This window comes from Rissa tridactyla, chromosome 14 (assembly GCF_028500815.1).
Source record: "Rissa tridactyla isolate bRisTri1 chromosome 14, bRisTri1.patW.cur.20221130, whole genome shotgun sequence".
Lineage (NCBI taxonomy): Eukaryota > Metazoa > Chordata > Aves > Charadriiformes > Laridae > Rissa > Rissa tridactyla.
Genome location: NC_071479.1, coordinates 1,345,256 through 1,366,545, shown reverse-complemented (window position 1 = coordinate 1,366,545; position 21,290 = coordinate 1,345,256). Strand labels below are relative to the sequence as shown.

The window sequence follows — 21,290 nt, the reverse complement described above, 5'->3', positions numbered from 1 at the left end:
ACTGGGTAAGGAGAGGCTGTTCTCAAGATAGAAGTTAAGTTCAGCATTAAAATTGTTTGGAATCATGAGAAGTGATTGTTCAAGAGGTCAGAGGTGCTGTTTTTTTCTGAATGGGTGTGTACCATGTACTAACGTGTTAGTTGATGACATAGCGGAACGACTAGAGCTCGTACTATAACTGCCTGCTTACCCCAGATTACTCTGCGTGCGTTTAATGACGCATGGCCATACTGATGGGCGAGGTATTTGAAATCCTACTGTTTCACTCTTTGCTCTGCTCCCCACCACTGCATGTCACTGTACCGATTCTCACGCACACCCCTGACAGTTGCAGTGCTGATTTTTTTCCTCGGGGTTTCAAAATGCCTTTCCTCTATAGTGGCGGTGTTAGAGGCTCGCTACACACGCAGCTTGCTTGCGCCCATTTTCAGGTGTGTTGTGCTGCTTGACTGGTGTAATTACTTTTATAGCTGCACTTTTAAGTCCACAATCTCAAAGCATGTGACTAATTGATCAAATCCTTGATTCTGCATGGATGAGCTTCTTGTTGCTCCCCTGGGATTCCTTATACCCCATGTGAACTTCTAACCTAAAATGACTGTGACAGGGAGAACAACTGAATGGCTCTGGTCACACTTAGAAAACCTCTGTGGTCTCTCTCTACAGCGTATGTCACTGCGCGCACACATACACACCACACACACTTGTTGCTGCCCTCAGCACTAATAACTTCTTTATCCACAGACAAGGAGGACAGAAAATGCTGAAATGTTGTGCATCCCATTTATCTTGTACAGGAGCACTCCACCTCTTTCTCCTACTCCACTATCTACATATGCAAATGTTCCACTGATGAGTGGCTTCCATAAGCCCCCTCTTCCTCCCCTCTGCGCCAGGCATCATGAATAATTAACACGGCAGCTGGCTTTTGCTTTCATGGCAGACAATCAATTGGAAACTGTGCCAGAGATGCATTTGTTTCTCTCTCTTTTTCTCTTTTTCCCCATTTTCTGACCTAGTCAATGTTAATAAGCAGTGTTTTGACTGCAGCCCGCTTTCAAAAGGCGAGTGGCTCCCTGCCCACTCACCCCTTCTGCCTCTCGGTCCCGTGTTTTCCAAACTCAAATCAAATGGGTCAGTGAAGGTGCTGCCCTTCAAACTTGATTGACTGATCAGCGGTGAGCTGGCTGGGAGGAGGGGTACGGCTGGGCCCGGCTACCTGAAGGACAGATCCTCATGAAGTGTGGAGCCCCTTCTGGGAAATGGAGGACTCTCATCCAACGGGTTGTGTGGTGATAGGTACTCTCTTTTGGAGCTGTGAGGACAGGTAGAGCTCAGGAGACTCTGATCCTTCATGCCACTCGGGTACAGAAAGGGGAAGGAAGCAAACTGCTTTTCTCTGTGTTTCACCATTTTATCATAGAATCATGGAATGGTTCAGGTTGGAAGGGACCTTAAAGATCTCATCCAGTGCCACCCCCTGCCCTGGGCAGGGACACCTCCCACCAGCCCAGGTTGCTCCAAGCCCCGTCCAACCTGGCCTTGAACCCCTCCAGGGATGGGGCAGCCACAGCTTCTCTGGGCACCCTGGGCCAGGGGCTCACCACCCTCACAGCAAAGAATTTCTTCCTAATATATAATCTGAATCTACTCCCTTTTATAACTGAGCATTTTGCCTCATCCTTTCTGTCCTCAGCACCCACCCGTGTGTTGAGAGGGACAGCAGAGTTACAGGAGCCCACTGCTGTGGCGTGATACTTGGATCCATGGTGGTTTTGGTGCGTTCTTCCTTCCCGTTCCCACATGCTCTATACGCTGGCAAAATGCCTCCACCGGTTTATCCTGCCGTGTGGCTGAGGTTGCGCTCAGGGGCAAGCGCTGGGAACTGTCTGCCAGCTGAGAGCATGGTGAACAGGTTATGGCACCTGTCTCACTTTCATACCTCGTTGCCCTCTTATCCCCTGTTTAAAAAACCAGCAAACCAACCTATCTAACCTCTGTCATATGTAGCTCTATTCTTTTTTTCACCCTTGACTTTCCACACTTACACTTGCTATAGAAAAGTGGGGATGCGCAGGTGCAAAGGCCCCGTCTAAATCCCCTCTCTTACACAAGCGCGAGGCTGAATTCGCCCCCCAGGCCAGTAAGTGTTGCCTTAGACTCATGTTGGTGTGGCAAAAACTGTAACAGCTCGGGCAGTTTGCTCCTGTGGCGTTAAGATGAGGTGCCCTTTATGTGAATTATGGCCTGACCAACACTGTTACCAGTCTCCTTGTGTTTTTGTAAAGCTCTATCTCTTTGATCACAAAATTATAAAAGAATTTGAATTTAAAAGAAAAAAAAAGCTTTTAATATTTTGCCACCATAATTGCACATAAAAGCTGGAAAACAAGACCCTGGCAACGCTGACGGGTCTAAAGACCTGATAGTAAAGATTTAAAAAAAATGAATCTCACCCACAAAGGTCTTAATTTAAGTCTCATGGGTGCTGTAACGAACATTGGCAGCTCTGAGCTCCTCGGAGGTAAGACAGTTTCATGAGCGGAGGTTTCGACCTGCTGGTGCGGCAGGGCTGTTAGTTCAGCTTTGGGTTAGAATCTTACAGCTCTCCCTTGTTTTGCACGCTCCAAGTCAAGACTGGATCTGGTGGTTGTCTGTCAGGACTTTGGGAAGAGGGAGGCCTTTGACGCTGTGATTCTCTAACTCTGATCTGGGGAGTTGGTACCAGCAGCCTTTCCTATCTGAAGAACTGTGGAAGGTGAGCTCAGCCTTCGTAATAACAGATCTTTAGTATCAACCATTTCAAACCTTGTGGGAAAGACAGCTATATTAGCTCCAACGGGACCAAATTCTTAGCGGGAGCAAGTGCGTATTGTTCCTTTTGAAGAGTTACACCTTCTCATAGCAGGTGAATTTGACTGATAACTTTATGGAAAAAAAAAAAGCAGCAGAATAGGGTTTTTGAGAGCATTTGAGGTGGTTTATAAGCCCTCAGAGGGTTGGCCTTCAGATGAGACACCGAGATGGGGTATTTGGAATTTAGCATTCTCTTTTTGGGAAAACACAGGTCTCTTGATGCTGAGATGCTTCTAAAAGAGTAGCGTTGTGAAATTGGGAAGAAGGTGCAAAAAACTCAATCTTTTCTTCTCATCGATTGGGAAAAGGAGTTCGCTTTACTCAGTAAACAGAGCTTTGATGGATTCCCTGGGTCCTTCCAGGAGCTGATCTGCTAAAATGACATTTTTATTACTGTTCATAAACTCCAATCTCCGGCTGCTGCCAAGAGATTAGACATAAGCTGTGGGCAAACTTGCTGGTCCGGTGGCTCAACAGGCAAGGGCAGGAGAGGTTAGAGTTTAGAGCTTGCTGCTGTCGGGGGCTGAGGGGGAGAGAAGGATGTAGGTGGTGGTTGGAGTCAGGGCTGGGGAGGCCCAGGAGGTTTAGCAAGCAGAGGAGCAGCAGGGGACTGAAGGGAGGTGTTTTCTGAGCTGTGGAGTTTCCTTACTAAAAGTCCCTCTATTCCCCATAGCAGCGAGGACAGCCTGGGTGTAGTTAACGTTCTGGGTACGTGGAGGAACAGTGGTAGTGTTCGTATTAGTGGATGATTGTCTTTAGAGCAATGATCCCTGAGGGAAGGGCATTACAGGAATATAAAGATGTGAAGGGAAATTTGCACGCAATTCTATTATTTTTCCCTTTTGAGAAAGTGAGCTCTCTTCTCAGTGTGATGATGAGTCAGGAAATCCATCTGGCTCTTGGATATTTATAAGGGACTAGCGAGTAACTGGTGAAAAAAAATGCATGGACTACTGGGACTGTAATATCAGAGGAGTCTTCCTATGCCACCTCCATGCTTCTCTTTCCCTCTCTTCGTCCCTGTGTCTCTATTCCCTCCCTCCCTCCCTCCTTCTGTCTGCTGCCATTTGGTGTCAATGATTCTTCTTGTGAGACGTGCTACAAACATCACCCTTTCCGGCAGAAGGGGCATCCTTGCAAGAGGCAAACCTAGTGCAACTTCATGTAGCTTTATTTTGGTCCCTAACACTTCTCCACCACCTACCTTCTCCTCTTGGGATTGTACTAGTACTACACAACCTTCACAGAGTTCTAACATACCAACCTTTTCTACCAGCTGCTGACCAGAAAGTGTCCCAAAGGACGAGCCCAGTGTCCTTTCAGCTGGAACAGCTGAATCTTTAAGCATGTGTATGTATACGTATATATAAAAAAATGCAGTAGCAAACAGAATTCACTCTTTTCTTTTTTCTTTTTTCTTTTTTTTTTTTTCCTCCCCTCAGCACTGCAGTCTTTCCTTTGTGCCTATACCACGTATCCCAGGAACCTGAAGCACATCTTCCACATCAAATCTCTCCACCTGGGTCATGTGGCCAAGAGCTTTGGCCTAAGAGATGCCCCCCAGAACCTGACCGCTCTTCCAACTGCTGGCTCAAAGAAGAAAACCAAACCAAGACCAAAAAGGTAGGCCAACTTGATGCTCTCGAGCCGAGGAATGCCACATGACAATCTATGGTGTGCTTTGCTCCCCAAGGTTCTTGTTCTCCATGAATCATAGAATGGTTTGGAAGGGACCTCAAAGATCATCTAGTTGAACCCCCCTGCCATGGGCAGGTCACGTGTGATTGTTCCTGAGAGGCTAAATCATGTTGAGCCATTGGCTTAGGTTGCATTGCTCTCTGAGCCGTTTCGTTCCCCTTTTTCCAATGGCTTTAGAGAGACTAAAAATTGCACTTATTAAGTCAACTTGGTGGAACGTTTGAGTGGGAACTCAATTTAAGAAAAACAAAGCAAAACCAAACAAGCAGCTCACTTTGTAGTTTTACTTCTGATAAAGATACTCTTTTTTTGAAGGAAGCTGCCAAGTGTGGGGATGCACCTACGTAGGCCAGCCTGGGTTTTGCTGTAGCTTTTTCACTTTCTAAGCACTTGAAAACACCAGCTCCAGTGAGTCTTATGAACAGAAGCAGCCTGACTTTTATTTATTTAGGCTTCACTCCAGAGCTAGCTTGAAGGATAAGGCAGTGTTCAGAGCAAAGCAGGAGTCTCCACGTATTTTGGAGTGGTTCTCTTTCTTGCACAGGTCTTGGTTGCTAGAGCTCCAGCAGCAGTCCTGTTGTTGTGGCCAAGCACCTCCATAGTAGAAGCTGCCAGACTTTTTCCATTCTCATCCCCACGTCCAGTTGCATGGTCCTACAGACAGCTGTGATCCCTGGCCCAGGATCAGCTGCAGTAGCAACTCTTTGCCCTAAAACCGTCGAGGAAATAGCAGAGAAATTAACATTTTTGCTTCTCCAATTTGAAGTTGACTGACTGAGTGCCTGTTTACCTCACAAGACAGTCTCTTCCTCCCTGGCCTTGAGAAATACCAGTTCTTCTTTCTTGCACCTGTTGCGATCTGCTGCACAGAAATAATCTCAGAATCTTCCTGCCTTGTCTTTTTTGACCGCATCACCCTCTCTTTGCTCGTGTGACTGCATCGGGAGCAAAGTATGTGTCTTACTGTCTATAAAGACCTTTTTTGACCTGACCTTTTTTCCACCCTTTCTACACTAGACAGACAGTCTTTTGTAGGCCTTCTCCTGCAGTTGCACCAGCAGTTTCCTGGCTGTTGGATTTGCCATGGGACAAATTGTGTCCATCCTGTTAGAACGGTCAGCTGCAGCTTGGACTTCTTCTCCCTAAGACGTGAGCTTGGTACCTGAAGGAAGGGGGAGGACTGCAGTGTATTTTCGGAGTTATTAATTAAATGATCAACCATAGTTGTGTAAGTCCAAGCCCAAATCAAAAGGCAGGTCTGTTGGTAGGAATGAACAAACTTGTGCTCTGCTGCCTGTAGACTTAAGTAGTTCTGGCAAAAGCATTTCTGTGTGGGATTTCTCCCAGAAAAGTCTGGGAGCAAACTTGGAGTTACAGCTCTGTCCCGTCTGGTGTGTGGACAGGGCTGTTCCTGGGTACTGTGTGAGGAATCCGAGGCTCCCTGATGCTCCTGGAGGTGCAGAGCCCCAAATCCTCTCCTCTGCTTGAAGTGGAGCTGAAGGTGTTCAGTGTGTCCCATCCTGGCTCCCTGGAGTTCCTTCCACAGGATAGATAATTCTCCCGTTTGAGATAGCAATGTTAAGGTCTCGCTGTCCTCCCTAGCTCAACAGCAGAATACCAGCTTCTGGCTTGCCTGGAAAATCACTGCAATAATTCAAAGAAGCGAAGTCTTTTTTCTTTTATTGGTATCAGTTCTGACTCTTCCCATGTAATTGTTGCTGCAGACTCCATTAACAAACCTTAGCTGTGCAATTAAAGCACTAATCCACATAATTGTTCCTGGGCTAGTGGCATCTCTTGCACATGTACATATCTTGGAAGAAAAAAAAAATGCAAGGGGAAGGGATTTTAAAATAAAAAGTTGGAGACAGCATTGTCCTGCTTTGAGAAGCCACCAGGGACGGGCCACTGATCTGCCTCCTGCTTCAGCTGACCCTCACCAGCAGATGGGCAACAGGATGGGAATGCCCCTGTGAGCAGGGGATTTAACAGAGCTTTATTTCGGGAAGAATAGCCTGATTAGCTGATAAAGAGCATGTAAGATGGTATGGGGTGGGCTTTGATGTCTTGCTGGCCCAGCAGGGTGTCAAGCTATGACTGACAGTAGCGTGTCACAGGATTACTTGGCCTGCAACAATGCCTCTCTCTGTTCCTATGATGTTGCTACTCTATTAGAGCTACTTTTTTTTCTTGTTACGCACCTCTTAGACGGCGTTCCTCCTCCCCAAGTCTTCATCCTATTATAGTACAGGCAAGCTCAAGATCCAGTAGGTAGTTTACGCACAGGACGCGTGGGGTTGGGGATGTGGAGGTGTTAGAACAAACGGTCTGAGAGTGATTCGAGAGCTCATTTGCACGTGGATCATATAATTGCAGCTCAGGGAAAGTGGGCAGACTTTGCACGGGTTTGTCACAGCTCAAGCTCCAGATTTCAAATTCGGGAGCATCTGGAAAGTTAAGACCCTGCAGAAATAGCCAAAGTTGTGACATGCAACAATTGTTCTTGCCTGCGAAACTACTTTCTAATCAACTTTCTCTGTGGGTGCTTAAAAAAAAAAAAAAAAAAACAACCCAAACCAAAACCAGCAACCAACAAAACAAAAAAACCCCAAAGAGCAGATATATTAGTATTTATAGGATAGTTTCAAGAAAGAGTGAATGTAGATTTAAATTCAGTCTCCACTAGCATGAATTCAAGATAGTGCTTTTGATTTGACACTGACAAAGCAGAAAGCAGAATTTAGCCTGCCATTTGGAAGACAAAGGGTTTTTAATTGTAAAACGCAAGGCTTGAAATGATAACAGCATAGTCACAGAGCAATCTTTTTAATTATATTTCTCACATGATACCGTGAGTGTTGGTTGTCGAATTACACATTGTCTCCAAACATCCGATACTTGTTTTTAGTCAGTCTGCTCACTAAAGCCTCATCTCTCAGCACCTGCCCAGAGAATAAAGAACAGGCAGTCCAGGTTGAAAGTGGGGTAAAGGCAATCATTAAACGTTTCCTTAAGAGGACAAAGAAAACTTTTCATTTCTTTTGAAGTCTTCTTTTGTGCTTAGCACCTCCTTAGAGAGCCTGCTTGGGGAAAGTGAGAGAAGAGGACGCAGCAGCCAGGTGTGCGACGGTTCAGTGCTGAAATGTGGAAGCAGCCCTCTCCTCCTGAGTGCACGTGTAAAACTTTCATGTATTTTTTTAAACCTCTTTGTGCAAACCAACTGTCCCCTTAGCTGTAGTGGTTCCTGCAAAACCCAGTCCGAAAACTAAAAAATAATTGCTCGTGATTTTTTGGAAAGTTGAAATGCTGTATTTAGGTAAGAGATGAGCACATGAACCAGATACTGTGTATTAAGTTACAGTACATCAGCTTAGTAAGTGTCTGGGCTCGTGCTTTTACTGAGGGTAGATGCAAGGAAGCTGATCCCTCTTCCATTGAGGGATTAACTGTCTTTCGTTCACTGCAGAGAAGCAGCATGCGCAGGAAGTAGCTGACATGCCAGATAGACATGTCTTTTGGTTCCTTCACAATGCAGTTGACGAAGACCTATTGCCGTTCCACCAAGCATCCCTGTGCTGATCAATCTTTTGCATTTTGGATCAGTGTGGTTTTATGGGATTCTGTGGCGACGGATGGTCCGTTTTCTCCTTTTGCACTCTGGAAGACTGTTGTATGTCCTCAAAGGGTTTCACTGTAGTGAGGAGTTGCAACTTAATTTGCCTGGTTTATGAATTCATGCCATTACAAAGAAAGAGATAAATCCTTAAGTTCAGTAGTTTCTGTGGAACTCATTGCTACAGGATGTCTCTGATGCCAGAAATGCTCAGAAAGATTGACTTTACATAGGCGTATATGTATATTCATAGCTGCTACAGCATGTGCAAAAAATGAGTATAAAAATTAAGGTGAAAATCCCCTCATGCTTCAGAATTTAAGTCTAACTCTTAACTAAAATGGGATCAAGAAAAGGTATCCAGGGTGCTGTTGTTTGAGGGGATTGATTTACATCATTATTACACTGCCGTTGCTCTGAATATGGATATCATCATGCCCTTAAGGTTTTAGCTGCAAAATTATTGTATGAATTCATTCTTCAGCATTTAGTGGTCAGACAGAATTAGACTCCTGTTGGGGAATACACCTTGTAGCCCTGTGTGTTCTGTGTACGGCGAGGGCAGCAGCCTCCTTTGGATGAAAGCTAGTAGCCTTTTACCTTCTATCCTACCTCGTATCCTTGATTCCACTTTTGAATGTCTTGGCATTGACAATTTTGGAAAGACTAATGCTTCTATTGACAGGGCTTGCGAATCACGGCTGCAGCTGGGTGTCTCTGCACAGCAATTGTCTAATCATTAGAAGCAGTTTGCCTGCCAGTTTTTGCGTGCCATTTACAGCTTTCCTAATATCACTTAATTAGTCAAAATGCAAGTTTGGAATTCTGCCCACTAGGAATTTCACTAGTTTTGAGCAGTCTGCTCTAGAAAGCCAGACTGCAGCTCAGGTAAGAGCATGGATTCATGCACTGGAGTGCGAACGGATCCAAAAATGAGGGTAAGAGACACGGCTGCTGTGAAAAGGAACATTGCCATCACTCTTCATAAAGGCAGTTCAGGGACACAGATGAGTCCTGCTTACTACGCCATGATGTTATAAAAAAGTCCTGTTATAAAATTAAAGTTTTATAATTGTGAAATCCATCTGATTGTTATCTGCATACAGCAACGCCCTTTATTGCTGTCCTGTTCCACCACAGCCGCAGCACAGAGCCTTTGCTGCATCTTTGAGTGAGCTTGTACGTGGAGCTGGAAAACCTCTGTGCTGTTTGGTACGCACCGAAAAAATGATCAGCTCTCTCTGATTGAAATACATTCTCTTCTTAGGCTGGGAAAGAGCCTGACAGAAACTAGAATCCTGGGAGGTTCTCACACCCCAGTGGTGCCTAGGCTGAAGACCAAGGGATGGTAGTGAAGGTGAAGCTATGGGCTTTTGTCTCTTTCTGTGTAGCTGAAATACAGTTGACTTCAATAGGTGTAAGGTGGGCTTTGCTGTTTAGCATGTCTCTGCATGAAGACTGCTCTGCTCCAGCTCCACTGAGCAGCGCTTGATGCTCAGTCTGACTGGGTAATAATTTTCCTTGATCTTCTCAAGCTCGTGTTCGTATCGGCTGATAACAGAGTACCTAGGCCATCTGTTGACTTGTCGAGAGCGGTGTAGGATTGCTGATGAATTTCTTGCCCCTACTCCGCAAAAAACAACAATACAAAACCCAACCCAAACAGGGTTGCGTTGGCTGCAGATGGTTCATCCAACACTGTAAGTAGAAAAAGCAGGTGTTGCAGCAGCCTTGGCCCAGAGGTAACCCAGCTCTGTTGCTGGCACCATTTCAGAGAGCTGTTGGAGATGCTGTCAGGCAGATTGATAGCGTGATCCATGTTGAAATATTTTCTGATAAATGAAACAGCCTACTTCTGTCTCCTCCAAAGACACACCATGAGTTCTGGGACTGTGCGTCAGAACTTTATACTCCTTCTTCCTCAGCTGGAGCAATTTGGGAGCCTTTGGTTGCCGCAGATGCTGTGCGTTGGTTAAAGGTCACTGCACTTGCCGCGCTGCATTGCACCAGCATTTCACACAGCTCAAGACAAAGGAACAGACAGCAGGGCCAACCAAGTTGAAGGAGACATCTCTAAGAACAAGCTCGCTCACTATTTAGATAAAAAGACTGGCTGAGCCATCAAATGGTGTCCAAGAAGCCATGCATGTGTGTATGTACCACTACTCTGGCACGTAGGAGTGTTTGGCTTGGACATCAGCTTGTGATTCAGTTCTCTAACGAAGCAGATGTGTCAATGAAACATACGTATTGGAATTTTGAAATGAAAAATGGTGTCGGTACTCATTCCTTTTCTTACTGTTGTCACTTGGTACTTTTACACCTGTTTGAGAGTCTCCACATCCAGGATCCTGGTTTGTGTGTTGTAACAAATTCAATCTGACAGGATCGGCTGGTGAAGCTTGATCATTCTTACGATCTTATCAGTAATGCCTGAGAGACAAATGGGATGTTATATAGGAACAGAACAGTTTGAGTATGCTTTTCTTACACTTCTCTTTGTGCCTTGGAGTTGTCCACAGGATCTCAGCTACATTGAACATCCTCAAAGCGTAGTTCAATATACTTGTCTTGGGGTTTTTTGCTGTAGTATAGTCTCTGTTACTCTACCATCATGTTGCTAGTGATTGTGGGATTCAGCAGATGGTGTCTTCAGAGCTCACAAAGCCACCTATCGCCCATGATGTGTGGAAGTCACAAACTGAGTGTGTTGAAGGTGTGTTGCATGTAAGCTAGGTGGGACTTCTGTGGTGCATTAGTGTCATGTAGAAGAGCAGAAGACAGAGCTGGAAACAACAGAGAGGGTTTTGGGCAGATCCCCTACACTGCATTCACCTGTTTGGGTTTGGGGTTTTTTTTTCATGATGTGAAAAAAGATTTGCCTTGAATCCTTTCTGATACTCTTGAGCAGAGCAGAGTTGAGAGTCAAGGGAGCAGAAAAGAGACAGGTCCAAATCATTCAGATTTCCTCTGAGGTGGAGGGTTGGGTGGCACCGGCACCCTGCGGACACTGCGGCTCCCGAGTGAGCTGGGGAACGGGAGCAGCTCTGCAGATGGAGGTAGGAGGAGACTGAAGCAGAGGAAAGAGGATTTTATTCTCTTTCCTTGGCTGGACACTTCTTGTCTCTTGTTTCTTCCAGGTGTTCCTCTCCTGCCTTTTCATCATTCAGTGATGTATTTAGCAAGATTCACAAGTTTCTTGTGTTTAAAGAGTAAATAAAACCATTCCAGTTTTCTGGAGGAGGGCAGAGCTTTTTTTGTCTTTAAAAGTTTGTGTCTGGCCTGGTCTTTCCTGGCCTTTCAGGCTGTAACAAAGTCATCCGGGGACAGTTCCTCTGTTTCCTTATTGTCTCTGGTGAGGCTCTTGGTACCAGCTTTTGTGAGGTTGCAACTTAATTACAGATGTGCACAGGCAGCTGTAAACCTGGGTCTTTTATTCCTTGGTATGCCTCCATGAGGAGGAGGGGGGCTTTCTCAGACCGTACCAAGCAATTACTAGGCTCTCTGCCTTCCCTTCCTCACTGTGCAAAGCACCTTTCTCTCCCCTTGATAACGAGGTGATTAGATAGAGGTTGGGGTGATATGGTTTTAGCCCTATACCTGGAACATAAAGCCCAAAGCAGTGGTTGGGTCTAGGGTTCAGCCTTGCAAATGAAGGGATGATGTGTCCCCCACTTGAAGTTAGAAGGTGGTGCTGGCTCCTCTGACTACTTATCAATTCCCAGCTGTCTTTTATGGGAGTCCTGGAACCCTATATCTAGCGTAAAAGAGTAGTCGTCCAGTGGTGCTTCTGCGCAGCATCCAATATGTGACGGCACTCAACACCCGCTGTGCTGGACAGTAGCACAGAGAAGTCAAATAGCTTCTGTTCAGGGACAGGTTCTTCCTCACTCGGGTGTTGGGGCTGTTTCATTTTCCGAGTTATGACTTCTCTATTCCTGTCTCATTTTCCCCCAGCTACTAAAAGTGGCTATTTTCTCATCCGTTTGAACATTCCTGTCTCCTTTAAGCCCTGCCGAAATCTTGGCACTGTAGCACATTGGGATGGGTCAGTCGTCGGTGAATCTTTTTTTTCCCTGCAAGTTCCCCTTAGCTGCACTGGTTTTATAGTTCCCTGCCTAAAGACTGACTGTTGCGTTTGGAGGGAGGGATTTAAAGGGCTGGGGATTTCTCTGCCCGTTATCAACATGATGTGTTCTCATTAGGGCTCAATATAGTGTGATATCTAGACGTGAGATCACAGAAAGAGATGCTGACAATCCATGTGTTTATCCAGTGATGGGAACAAGTTCTGTCTGTGTTGCAAATGCATCTTACATTTACAGCCTTTCTGTGGAGCTTTTTGCCACAGTATCACCACACAGCTCTCTTAAATTAACATCACGCCAGCCTTCGGCGACAGGGAAAATGCAGTCATCCTGGGTTATGAGGTGGGAGAATGGACATGAAGGCCAAAGAGATTAAATACCTTGCCCAAGGATGCTCAGAGCGTGGGTGTCAAGGTCTCGCTCTGTTCTCCTGGGCTTTGTCTCATAACCACAGAGCGCCTTTCCCTGCGATGTTATCGTGCCCGCTCTGGCAGAGCTCCAGAGACTTTTACCAGTTGAGCAGAGAAGGGAATTTACAGGTTTACAACAGGAATCAGGATCCGGCCAGGGATCCTGACCTGGTGCGCTTCTCCTGGTGTGCTGTCACTGCAGACTGTTGCCTGTGGCTCTTCCATCTCGTGGTTAAACAGGGCCTTGACAGCTGCTTTGCTTCTCTTGGTGACGAGCACAGGTTCCACAGCACAGCTCCATTGATTTTTGTGGCCCTGGTTAGGGGGAGAAACCGCCCTTTTCCCTGCATCCTTGCTTTTCTCTGTACAGCTGATCACCACAGCAGGGGGTATTGATTTACTAATTGGGCAATGATTTCACCTGATCGGTAATAAAGTGTTGGACAACCTCCCTGCTGAGATGAAGCTCAGTCTGGCAGCTACTGGTGGATTACTTATCCTTTTGCAGCAGATAGCTCTCTGTTGTTAAGTAAACTGATCTGTTGCTTGGTAACCCTCAAATTACTGTAGTAAATGCTTGGAGACACAGTGAAGGTGTCAAATAGAAACTTTATCAGGGGATGGAGGGGGCTGAGCAGAGGATACAGCCGCACTACAAAGTTTTGGCAGCGGAGCCGGGCTGGTTGAGGGCACGCCTTGGCTTGGCGCTGTGTGTGCACCCACGAGCACCCCTCCATGCTGCCGCGGCTTGTGCATTCAGGAAGGCAGTTTGATAAGGCACGTCTGCTGTGGAGGTACTGCAGGTACGGCTTTACCAACAGCGCGTTGGCTTTGTTAGCTGCACAGTCGCTTCTGAGTTGATTCAGTCTTTTTCCCATAGTTTCTGTGGGTTCAAACCGGAGGGTGGCTGTGCATCTTATTTCTCTGGTATGTCCAGTCTCTAGCCTTTCTGCCAACGCAGAGCTTGACTGTTCAGTTAGTGTGAGAATGGAGGCTACACTGAAGGCAGCAAAGTCTTCTTGCCTATGTCTTCCAGGCTTTCTCTTCTAGGGCAAACTGTCTTTCATTGGTAATCATCACACCAGCCTTCTTATGATTCTGATCCATCCTTCCAAACCCACTGTGGCCGTGGAGCCTACACAGGGGTGGAGAATGAGCTGTGGAAAAGGGGGCAAGCAAATACCTCAAACGGCCAAGAGTTTGCTTCCCTTCCCTTCTTTGTGTGTTTGGCCTAATGAATGGATTGATCTGTTGCTTCCTTCTCCTGTCATCCCCAACATGCTTCTGGGCACCTGAAGGAGCTATGAGGGGCGATGCCAGGGGGCTGCAACCTTTAGGAGTGCTGAGGTCCGTGTATTGTCATAAAAGCACGCTGGCATGGATGTGGGGCTTCTGTTCAATTCACTTGTCATATTTAGAGAGACAGATACGTTTCTGTTCACTTCTCTGGTAAATTTTGAGATCTGCTACTGGTCTTTATAATGACGAGGAGAGTGGGACGTGAGGACATTGTGCCCAGGACCAAGGGAACGTGGTAAGGAACTGCACCGAAGTTCTTCGGTCCTGCACTGAAGAGGTTGCAGTTAAAGCAGATAAGTGAGGGTGATAGCAGCACTGAGGATGACATTTGCCCAAGGTCACAGAGCAGGACAGTGGCAGAACTTGTGGTGGAAAAACGCTGAGTGGGTTTTTATATTTATAGCTGGCAGTTTAGGGCTGCAGGGAGATCCATGTTGGAGTTTAGTGGCTGGGCGGAACGCAGCTACCTTTGCAGAAGCTGCTCTCTGGAGAGGGAGGCTGTAAGGTGCATGTGATGTCTGCAGGACACTGCGAGAAAAGAGCCTGTTGGGTTTAGACTCCTGACGTATTTTTTTTTGCTTGTTTGTTTGGGGTTTTTCTGTTTTCAAGCTCTGGATTTAAGCTCTGTTTATAAAATGTTTCCATTGTTCAATGTTTAAGGCTGTTAGGGTTTTTTATTATTATTATAATTTTCAAACTGCTGTGTCACCTAATTCATCAACCTTCAGCGCACAACCTTCCCTCCTTCTCCCCGCCACCCCTGCAAGAGCATTTGTACAGAACAAAGGCTTGCTTTTAAAAACGGCATGATATTTTGCCACCTTTGTGAAAACCTGTCACAACAATATCTAATTTTGCATGAGACAGAATTTCAAATCAAGCCTCAAGAAAGGGAAGCTGTTCTTCTGCTAATGCGCAAATGTCACTTTCCACAGCTGTAAAGTAAGTAACCCACCTAGCAGCATTTCAGAGAGAAGGAAATGTAATGCCTCTTCTCTTCCCTCTGCCCAGGTCTGACCTTCTCAAGAAGACCCACGGCAAACATCGCCTCGCTGAGATCTTGCGATCCGAATATTCCAGTGGGATGGACACTGGTGTATCCAAGGTCAAGAAGAAGAAAAAACAGAGAAAACCTGGCAACCAGCAGATTCCAACATAAGCCAGGACCTTCCAGTCATTGGCTGCAAAACCTGCTTGAGCGCCTCAGCCGGGGGTCGGGGTGACCTGCCAAATCAACTGAGGAGCGTTTCAGTTTCTCAGGCAAACATGGGAGGGATCTTGGGGATCTTGGCCTCCTCCCCCTCATTCCATAGGTCCAAATGGAATCAAATCCAGGCGTGTCCTGTTGCACTGCTGCAATTAAATGTAGCTTCCTGAAGATGCACCGTGTTTCTAAGGTGGTTTTTGCAAGAAAAATAAAAAAGGTTGAATATGGTTTTCAGAGAAATGTGATGTCTTTGTAACATGAAAGTGAGACAAGTGTACTCAGACAGGAGATGCTTTCCTGTTTAAAAGACCTGTAGAAACACTCCACGATCTGTTTGCTGGCTTTTTTTTAATCAGATAAGCAGTAGTGGCAGAGGAGGTGTTCCAGGAGCACACTTAAGAGGAGAGGAGAGAAGGCTGCCCTTTCCCCTGTCATTTATACGCAGGGACACTTCTGCTCCTGTCTCAGGTCACGCAGCCACGTTGCTGCCACCTTCCCTCCTGTCCTTTGTGCGCCGGGGCAGGGTCTGTCCCTGGATGCTGACTGTTAATCAGATATTGCCACCTGGAAGGAAGGAATCTCCCCGAGTGCAGTGCAAGTGGTAGGATTGTGGAGAGCTCTTCAGTGTAATGACACATGGTCCCTTTGGGGCAGAGCTCATGGGCACAAAACTTCATGTCAAAACTCCTAAGTTTGGGAACAAACGTTGTCACGGTGGGAAGGAGCCAGCGTGGAATCCAGCAGTCGCCAAACTTCTCCTTGCCTGCAGCGTATTGTCATACCTAATTATAAGACGCAGAGTATGTATGAAATGTCTCACCTCTCTGAACATTAAAGCCTTTGCAGGCTCTTGCTAACGCTTGCCAGCAGTAACCTGCTTTCGGGGTTCTCCCTGCTCTGGCTGGGCCTGTTGTGGTACGGCCCAAGCTAATGGATTTCACTTCTTGCTTTTCCCATGTGCCTTTTTACTTGTTTATCGGCACAGAATTGGGACTGCTGAGAAAAAGGGGTGCGGTGCGGCCCCCGATGGGCTGAGCACTCATTCCCCGTTGTCCAGCGTGTGTGAAATGGAACCCGAGCTCTAGTGAGGTCCGTGACAAACGCCCGCTTTGAGTTGGCGAGGCTGGGGGGCTGCGGGGGGCAGAGCGGTGCTCCCCGAGGCCCGTGGGAGACTGACAAACCCCCGCAGGACCGACAGGCGAGCACCCGCCTCCCTCTGCCCGTGCCCCTGACTGTGCTGCTCCCAGCAGCTCCCGTAGCACAAAGGCCAAGCGGTACGCGTGGGACAACCGCGCAGAGCCTTGCCAAAACACAGCTTTTCTCTGCCTTCCTCAAGGCAAGAGATGAGGAAGAGCAGCCCACCCATGACCCAAGAAAGCGCCCAAATCCAATGGCAATTTCAGGTGCTGGGAGGGAAAAAGTACTGAAAAAGCAGTATAACCAGGTGAAAATTATACCGACTTTGTGAATACAGAATTGAGGGCACCTACTTCGGGCTGTAGTGAGTCATACTAAGGGCTGTAGGAGGGAAACAATCAGCCCAAAAGTGTTTGGTTTCTGAAGTGAATGTAACTTTTGAGAACCAAAATGATTTTTTTTCCCCTCACAGGCAATTACCAAACATGCTGATTTTACTGCAGTGCTTTTTTGAACTCTTAAGAAAGATGTTTAAAAGGCTCAAGTATAAAATTAACTGTGGTTTTGCGGAGAGAATGAAGGTGCAAACATTTATTAGATTAAGATAAAATAACAACAAAGGCCACCTGATTTAGTTATGATTACTGTTTGGAAGAGCAATCAGGTTTAAGGCAAATGTCAACTTAAGCAGAAAAGAAACCCCTGAGGATGAAAATGACTCAGAGAGAGTGATGCGGAGAGTGTAAGTTTGGGAAGAGCTGATCTTGTGCACGAGGGGAAAATATATGACCTTTTCCTGGCTGACTGTCACGTATGAATTAATAGGGGCTATTGGCAAATTCATAATAATAGGAATAAAGGCCAACAGCACATCAGTGAGACGCTGGGAAATCTCATTGCTGTCTCTATTAACTGGGCATGTAGTGTTGCAAACAATTATGAATAATGGGATTTTAAGAAAAAAAAAGCTAGAATGCCATGTTCTTTCAGCTTCACCATCTTTTAGCAGATAGCTCTGGATTACTTGTGTGATTAGGGAAAAGGAGATTGTTAAATAAGAAAGAGAAAGTGGTACAAGAAATGCCCTCGCACCTGAAGCTAAGCCAAGTTGGCTCTTAATAAACTCGAAGGCCAATGTGCAAAATGTGTTTGAATTGTAGCTGGGTCAGCAGGAACCAAATTGTGCCCTTATTTACAGTTCAGCAGCTCTGGATCTGCTCTGAGCTGGCTTTATCCTCGTGCATCACTCAACTCGGGAAGAACCTCGTAGGTTTGGAGTTAATTTTACTTGCCTCAAAGCGTCTCTTCATCAGGGCAGGGTGTGGTACCTGCCGCGGAGGAGGGATGTTGTGGGTGCTGAGGCTCCCGGGTCCCCCGAGCACCCAAATGCTGGCGGAGCTGCTGGGGGTCACAGTGGCTTCCCCTGGCACAGCTCTGGTGTGGAGCCGGCGGACGTCACCCTGAACTGCTCCTGAATTTGTCCCCTCTTGCTCTGAGGTACGTGCCGTGTGGTGCGGGGGGCCTGGCTGGGTGGGATCTGCCCCCGCAGCTCGTGATGGCGCGGAGATCGGCTCTTGGCAGTGGTTGGTGAAAGAGCAACTTCGTTTGACTGCACCGGCGTTGGCGTTGGTCAGGTTTGCTTCCTTACCTTAGTTGTGGTGAACTGTAGGGGCCTTGCTGCCCTGCAGCCTGAGGTTTCTGCATTTGGTCTGAAAATAATGTCACTATGGAGCTTTTATATAAAGCTTCCTGCGGGTCAGACCTGGAGTCAGTTTGGGTTTGCCTTCCTTGCTGCTCCTCCGCTCCCTGCTCTCGTGCCTGGGGTCCTGCCTCTCCCCAGGGGGGCTCCTGTGCCTTCTCTCAGCTCTCTTCCATCTCTGTGTCCTTTCGTGGTGATAGGAGCCCCCATCCTCCCCTCCTCTGCAGCTGGAACATCTTGAGTTTACACTCCGAGGCTTCGGGATAGGAAGAAGTGAGGAGGTCACCTGGGTACCAGGGTCACAGTTGAACACCCACTTTGGGTGTCTAGGTCAAACACAAGACACCTTAGCTGTGGCAGCCCACCACTGAGAAGCACCCGGTAAATAAGCAGGGTAGAAAGCAACAGAACTTCCCTGTTTACCACAATTTATTTTCTCTGTAAGCCTAGGGAGAGGACAGGAAAAGCACCGATTGTTCTGGGCTTTTCATTCTGGCATAATTTTGGTGTTCAGATGAAACCATAAAATATCTCAGCTAGAAACAATTCTGCTGATTTCATTGAATTTCCGTGTGCTGGCATGTTCAGAGGAGCAGCTTTTGTTCTTTGTCTGCTCCCAGGGTGGTGTTCCTGGTTAAAGCTGTGTCGGGAGAGGAGGAAGATGGCCCTCAAGCTGGGTGAAAGCCCAGAAGGTGCTTGAGAGCCAGGACTGTGTTTGGTCCTGGCAAACCCACCGCACTAACTGGTTTGTGTCTTGGATCCAGAGCCTGGAGCTGATAGAAACCAACCACCAGCAGCCTGTCTGTTGGAGTCTCTGTATCCCGGGAGAAATTGGTGGAGCAGAACCAGTGCAATATAGCAAAGGTTTCCTCAACAGAACTGGTGCTCCTTCTCAACTGCACCATTTTTACTGCTTCGTCGAATTTCACCCCAGCACAGCTTGTCCCAGCCCTGAGGACCCACCAGGACCATGCCTGCCTGGTACCAGCCTCTGGAAATGAGTAGTTTCCAGCCTGGTCTGGGTCTGCTGTAGGTGCGGGACCGGTGCTGGTGGGTTCTGCTGTTGGGCAGCAGGGTCCCGCCTCAGTCTCCGCAGACGAGCTGGAGGCGAGGCTGGTCCTACGGCAGCTTTTGAGGCTGCTGAGATCCTCCCGCACAAGATGCTGTTCTTGTGGCAAGCGCGGTGCGCTCTGACGAGAGCCCACAGCGTGTGGTGTCTTCCCTAAACTGATTTATTTTGAAGCTTGCCGTGCTTGAGATCTCCCTGGAGGAGATGGCTCCAGCCCTCGCTTCCCCCCTGCTCTGTTTCCTTCCCGGCCAGACCCAGCACAGCCGTTCCCCCTTCCCAGAGCAGAGGTTTCCTCGGGGCTCTGCCCCGCTCTCTCCTACCGTCCTTGTGACCCAAACTGGACCCCGTCACTGTGTGACGGCGCTGGCTCAGCCCCACTGTTGCAGAAGAGTTTCCAGCTTCTTCCAGATGTGAAATGGCAAATTTAAATATTGCAATTACAAACGTGTAACGAAGGCTTGTACTTCATTAATGTAAGAGGAGGAACCTGCTACGGCTACAAGGACAATTAAATATTAGAGAATGTCTTTGATTCACATTCCTGCTGTGTAAATGGAAGGAAGGTTGCTGTATGCTCCTTGCCTTTGCGCTCACAAAATGAAAAGCACACCCACTGCAAGTTGTCCTTTGATAGATTTTTAATATGATTTTAAAGAGTTTTGTTTGGCCTCATTCTTATTCAATGAGATTAATTTAAAGCACTTATCCCCTGGGTTTAAGTCAATCCATGTAGGATTTGGGACGGGGGTTTGTTGCCCGGGGAGGGGGGTTGTTTGCAGGCCTCTCTGAAAGACTCCTTTCCCACTTCATTAACCCCGAGCTGGGAGCGACCCCCCCTCCCCTTCCTCCTCCTCCTCCTCGCCCCAGCCGAGGCCCGGGGATTTACCAAACTCCCCCATTCACATGCAAAGGAACAAGCCCCCTCCACAAAGGCCGGGGGGCTCTCGCCTCCAGGCGTGGCTGTGCATTTGGCCGAGCCGACAATAACCCCCCCCTGCGGGGCTCGGGGGTGCCGGGGCCAAAGCTCCCGGGACGGAGCCGGGCCGGGGGCATGGGGCTGGGACCCGGCCGCGGGGAGGGGACGCTGTAGGGCCGGTGGGTGTCGGTGCGGGGGGACGGCTCTGCAGCCAGCCGGGCCCGCCGGCTGCGGAGGGCCGGGGGGAGCGGCGGAGGGCCGGGGGGAGCGGGGAGCCGGGCGGGCTGAGCCCGCAGCCCATCTGTCGGCTCCCCGAGACGGCGAGCCGCTGCCCGGCTGTCCCGGGGACCAGCTGCCGGGCTCGCTGGCCGCGGCCAGATGAGCGACACTTTTAAAGGGTGGAAACAATCCATTTTCCAAAGCGATCATTTAAAGCACTTAGGCAATTATACACTTAAGATTAGCGTTAATAATTCACCAGCGCCGCGGCTACCACCGCGCCGGCCAGCATCGCCCCGGTCCCGTCCCCCTCCCCGCCGCCCCCAGCCCCGCGGCGGAGCGGCCGGCCCCGCATGCCGGCACTGGGGCCGGCCCGGGGGGAGCCGAGCCCCGGATGGGGGGGGTCCCTGCGACGGGAGGTGGGAAAACTGCTCTTTGCTTTTCTCTTTCCCTCGGCGGCGGCTGAGCCGGCAGAGCAAACAAGCAGGAGGGGAAGAAAGGGCCGGCGGAGGCGAGACCCGTTTGTTTGTAAAGAAGTTTTATTTCCACATTTAAAAAAGGGGGGGGAAGGGGAGGGGAACGGGAGCGGGAGCGGCCGCGGCGCCCCGAGCCCCCCTCCCCGCGCCCCCCGCCCCGGCCGGGCCGGCCCCGGGATACAGACTGACAAGAATCACTTACACAAATACGCCCTCAGGGTTCACAAATAAATAATTCATATACATTTTGCGCACCGTATTTACATTTCGCCGCTTTTTCTTTTTTTTTTTTTTTTTTTTCTTTAAGTTACGGACGTCCCAAACTCTCGCTGCGGCGGGCGGGGGCCGCCAACCTGCCCCCCATCCCCCGGCCCTTCCCGTCGCCGGGGCCGGTGCCCCGGGGTCTGTGAGCCGAGGGAAGGCGGAGGGGGGGCTCCCCGAAGTCGCCCGTGGCAGGGGGGGGGCTCGGACCCCCCCCGGCAGTTCCTGGGGAGGGGGCGGAGAGGCAAAGGTCCCCCGCAGCAGCCGGCCCCTGCCCGTGCTCCCGGCTCAGTCCCCGGCGGAGGGGAGGGCACCGCAGCGGCCCCGCTGCCCCGCGGGGGC

At 48.5% G+C, this 21,290-nt stretch overlaps 1 protein-coding gene across 4 annotated transcripts in view; it reads left to right on the top strand.

Annotated features, from left to right (window-relative positions):
• Positions 1-15,411, top strand: part of DDX31 (DEAD-box helicase 31) — a 50,151-nt gene extending 34,740 nt beyond the window's left edge. For 2 of the 4 annotated variants that reach the window (XM_054220529.1, XM_054220528.1), the window contains 2 exons: positions 4,299-4,479; positions 14,976-15,411. In XM_054220529.1, coding sequence (XP_054076504.1) covers positions 4,299-4,479; positions 14,976-15,123 — 329 coding nt within the window. In that variant the 3' untranslated portion in view covers positions 15,124-15,411. Of the gene's footprint in view, positions 1-1,696; positions 1,779-4,298; positions 4,480-14,975 lie in introns of those variants that run through there. The other 2 variants (XM_054220530.1, XM_054220531.1) reach the window with 2 other exon arrangements.
• The last annotated feature ends 5,879 nt before the right edge of the window (positions 15,412-21,290 follow it).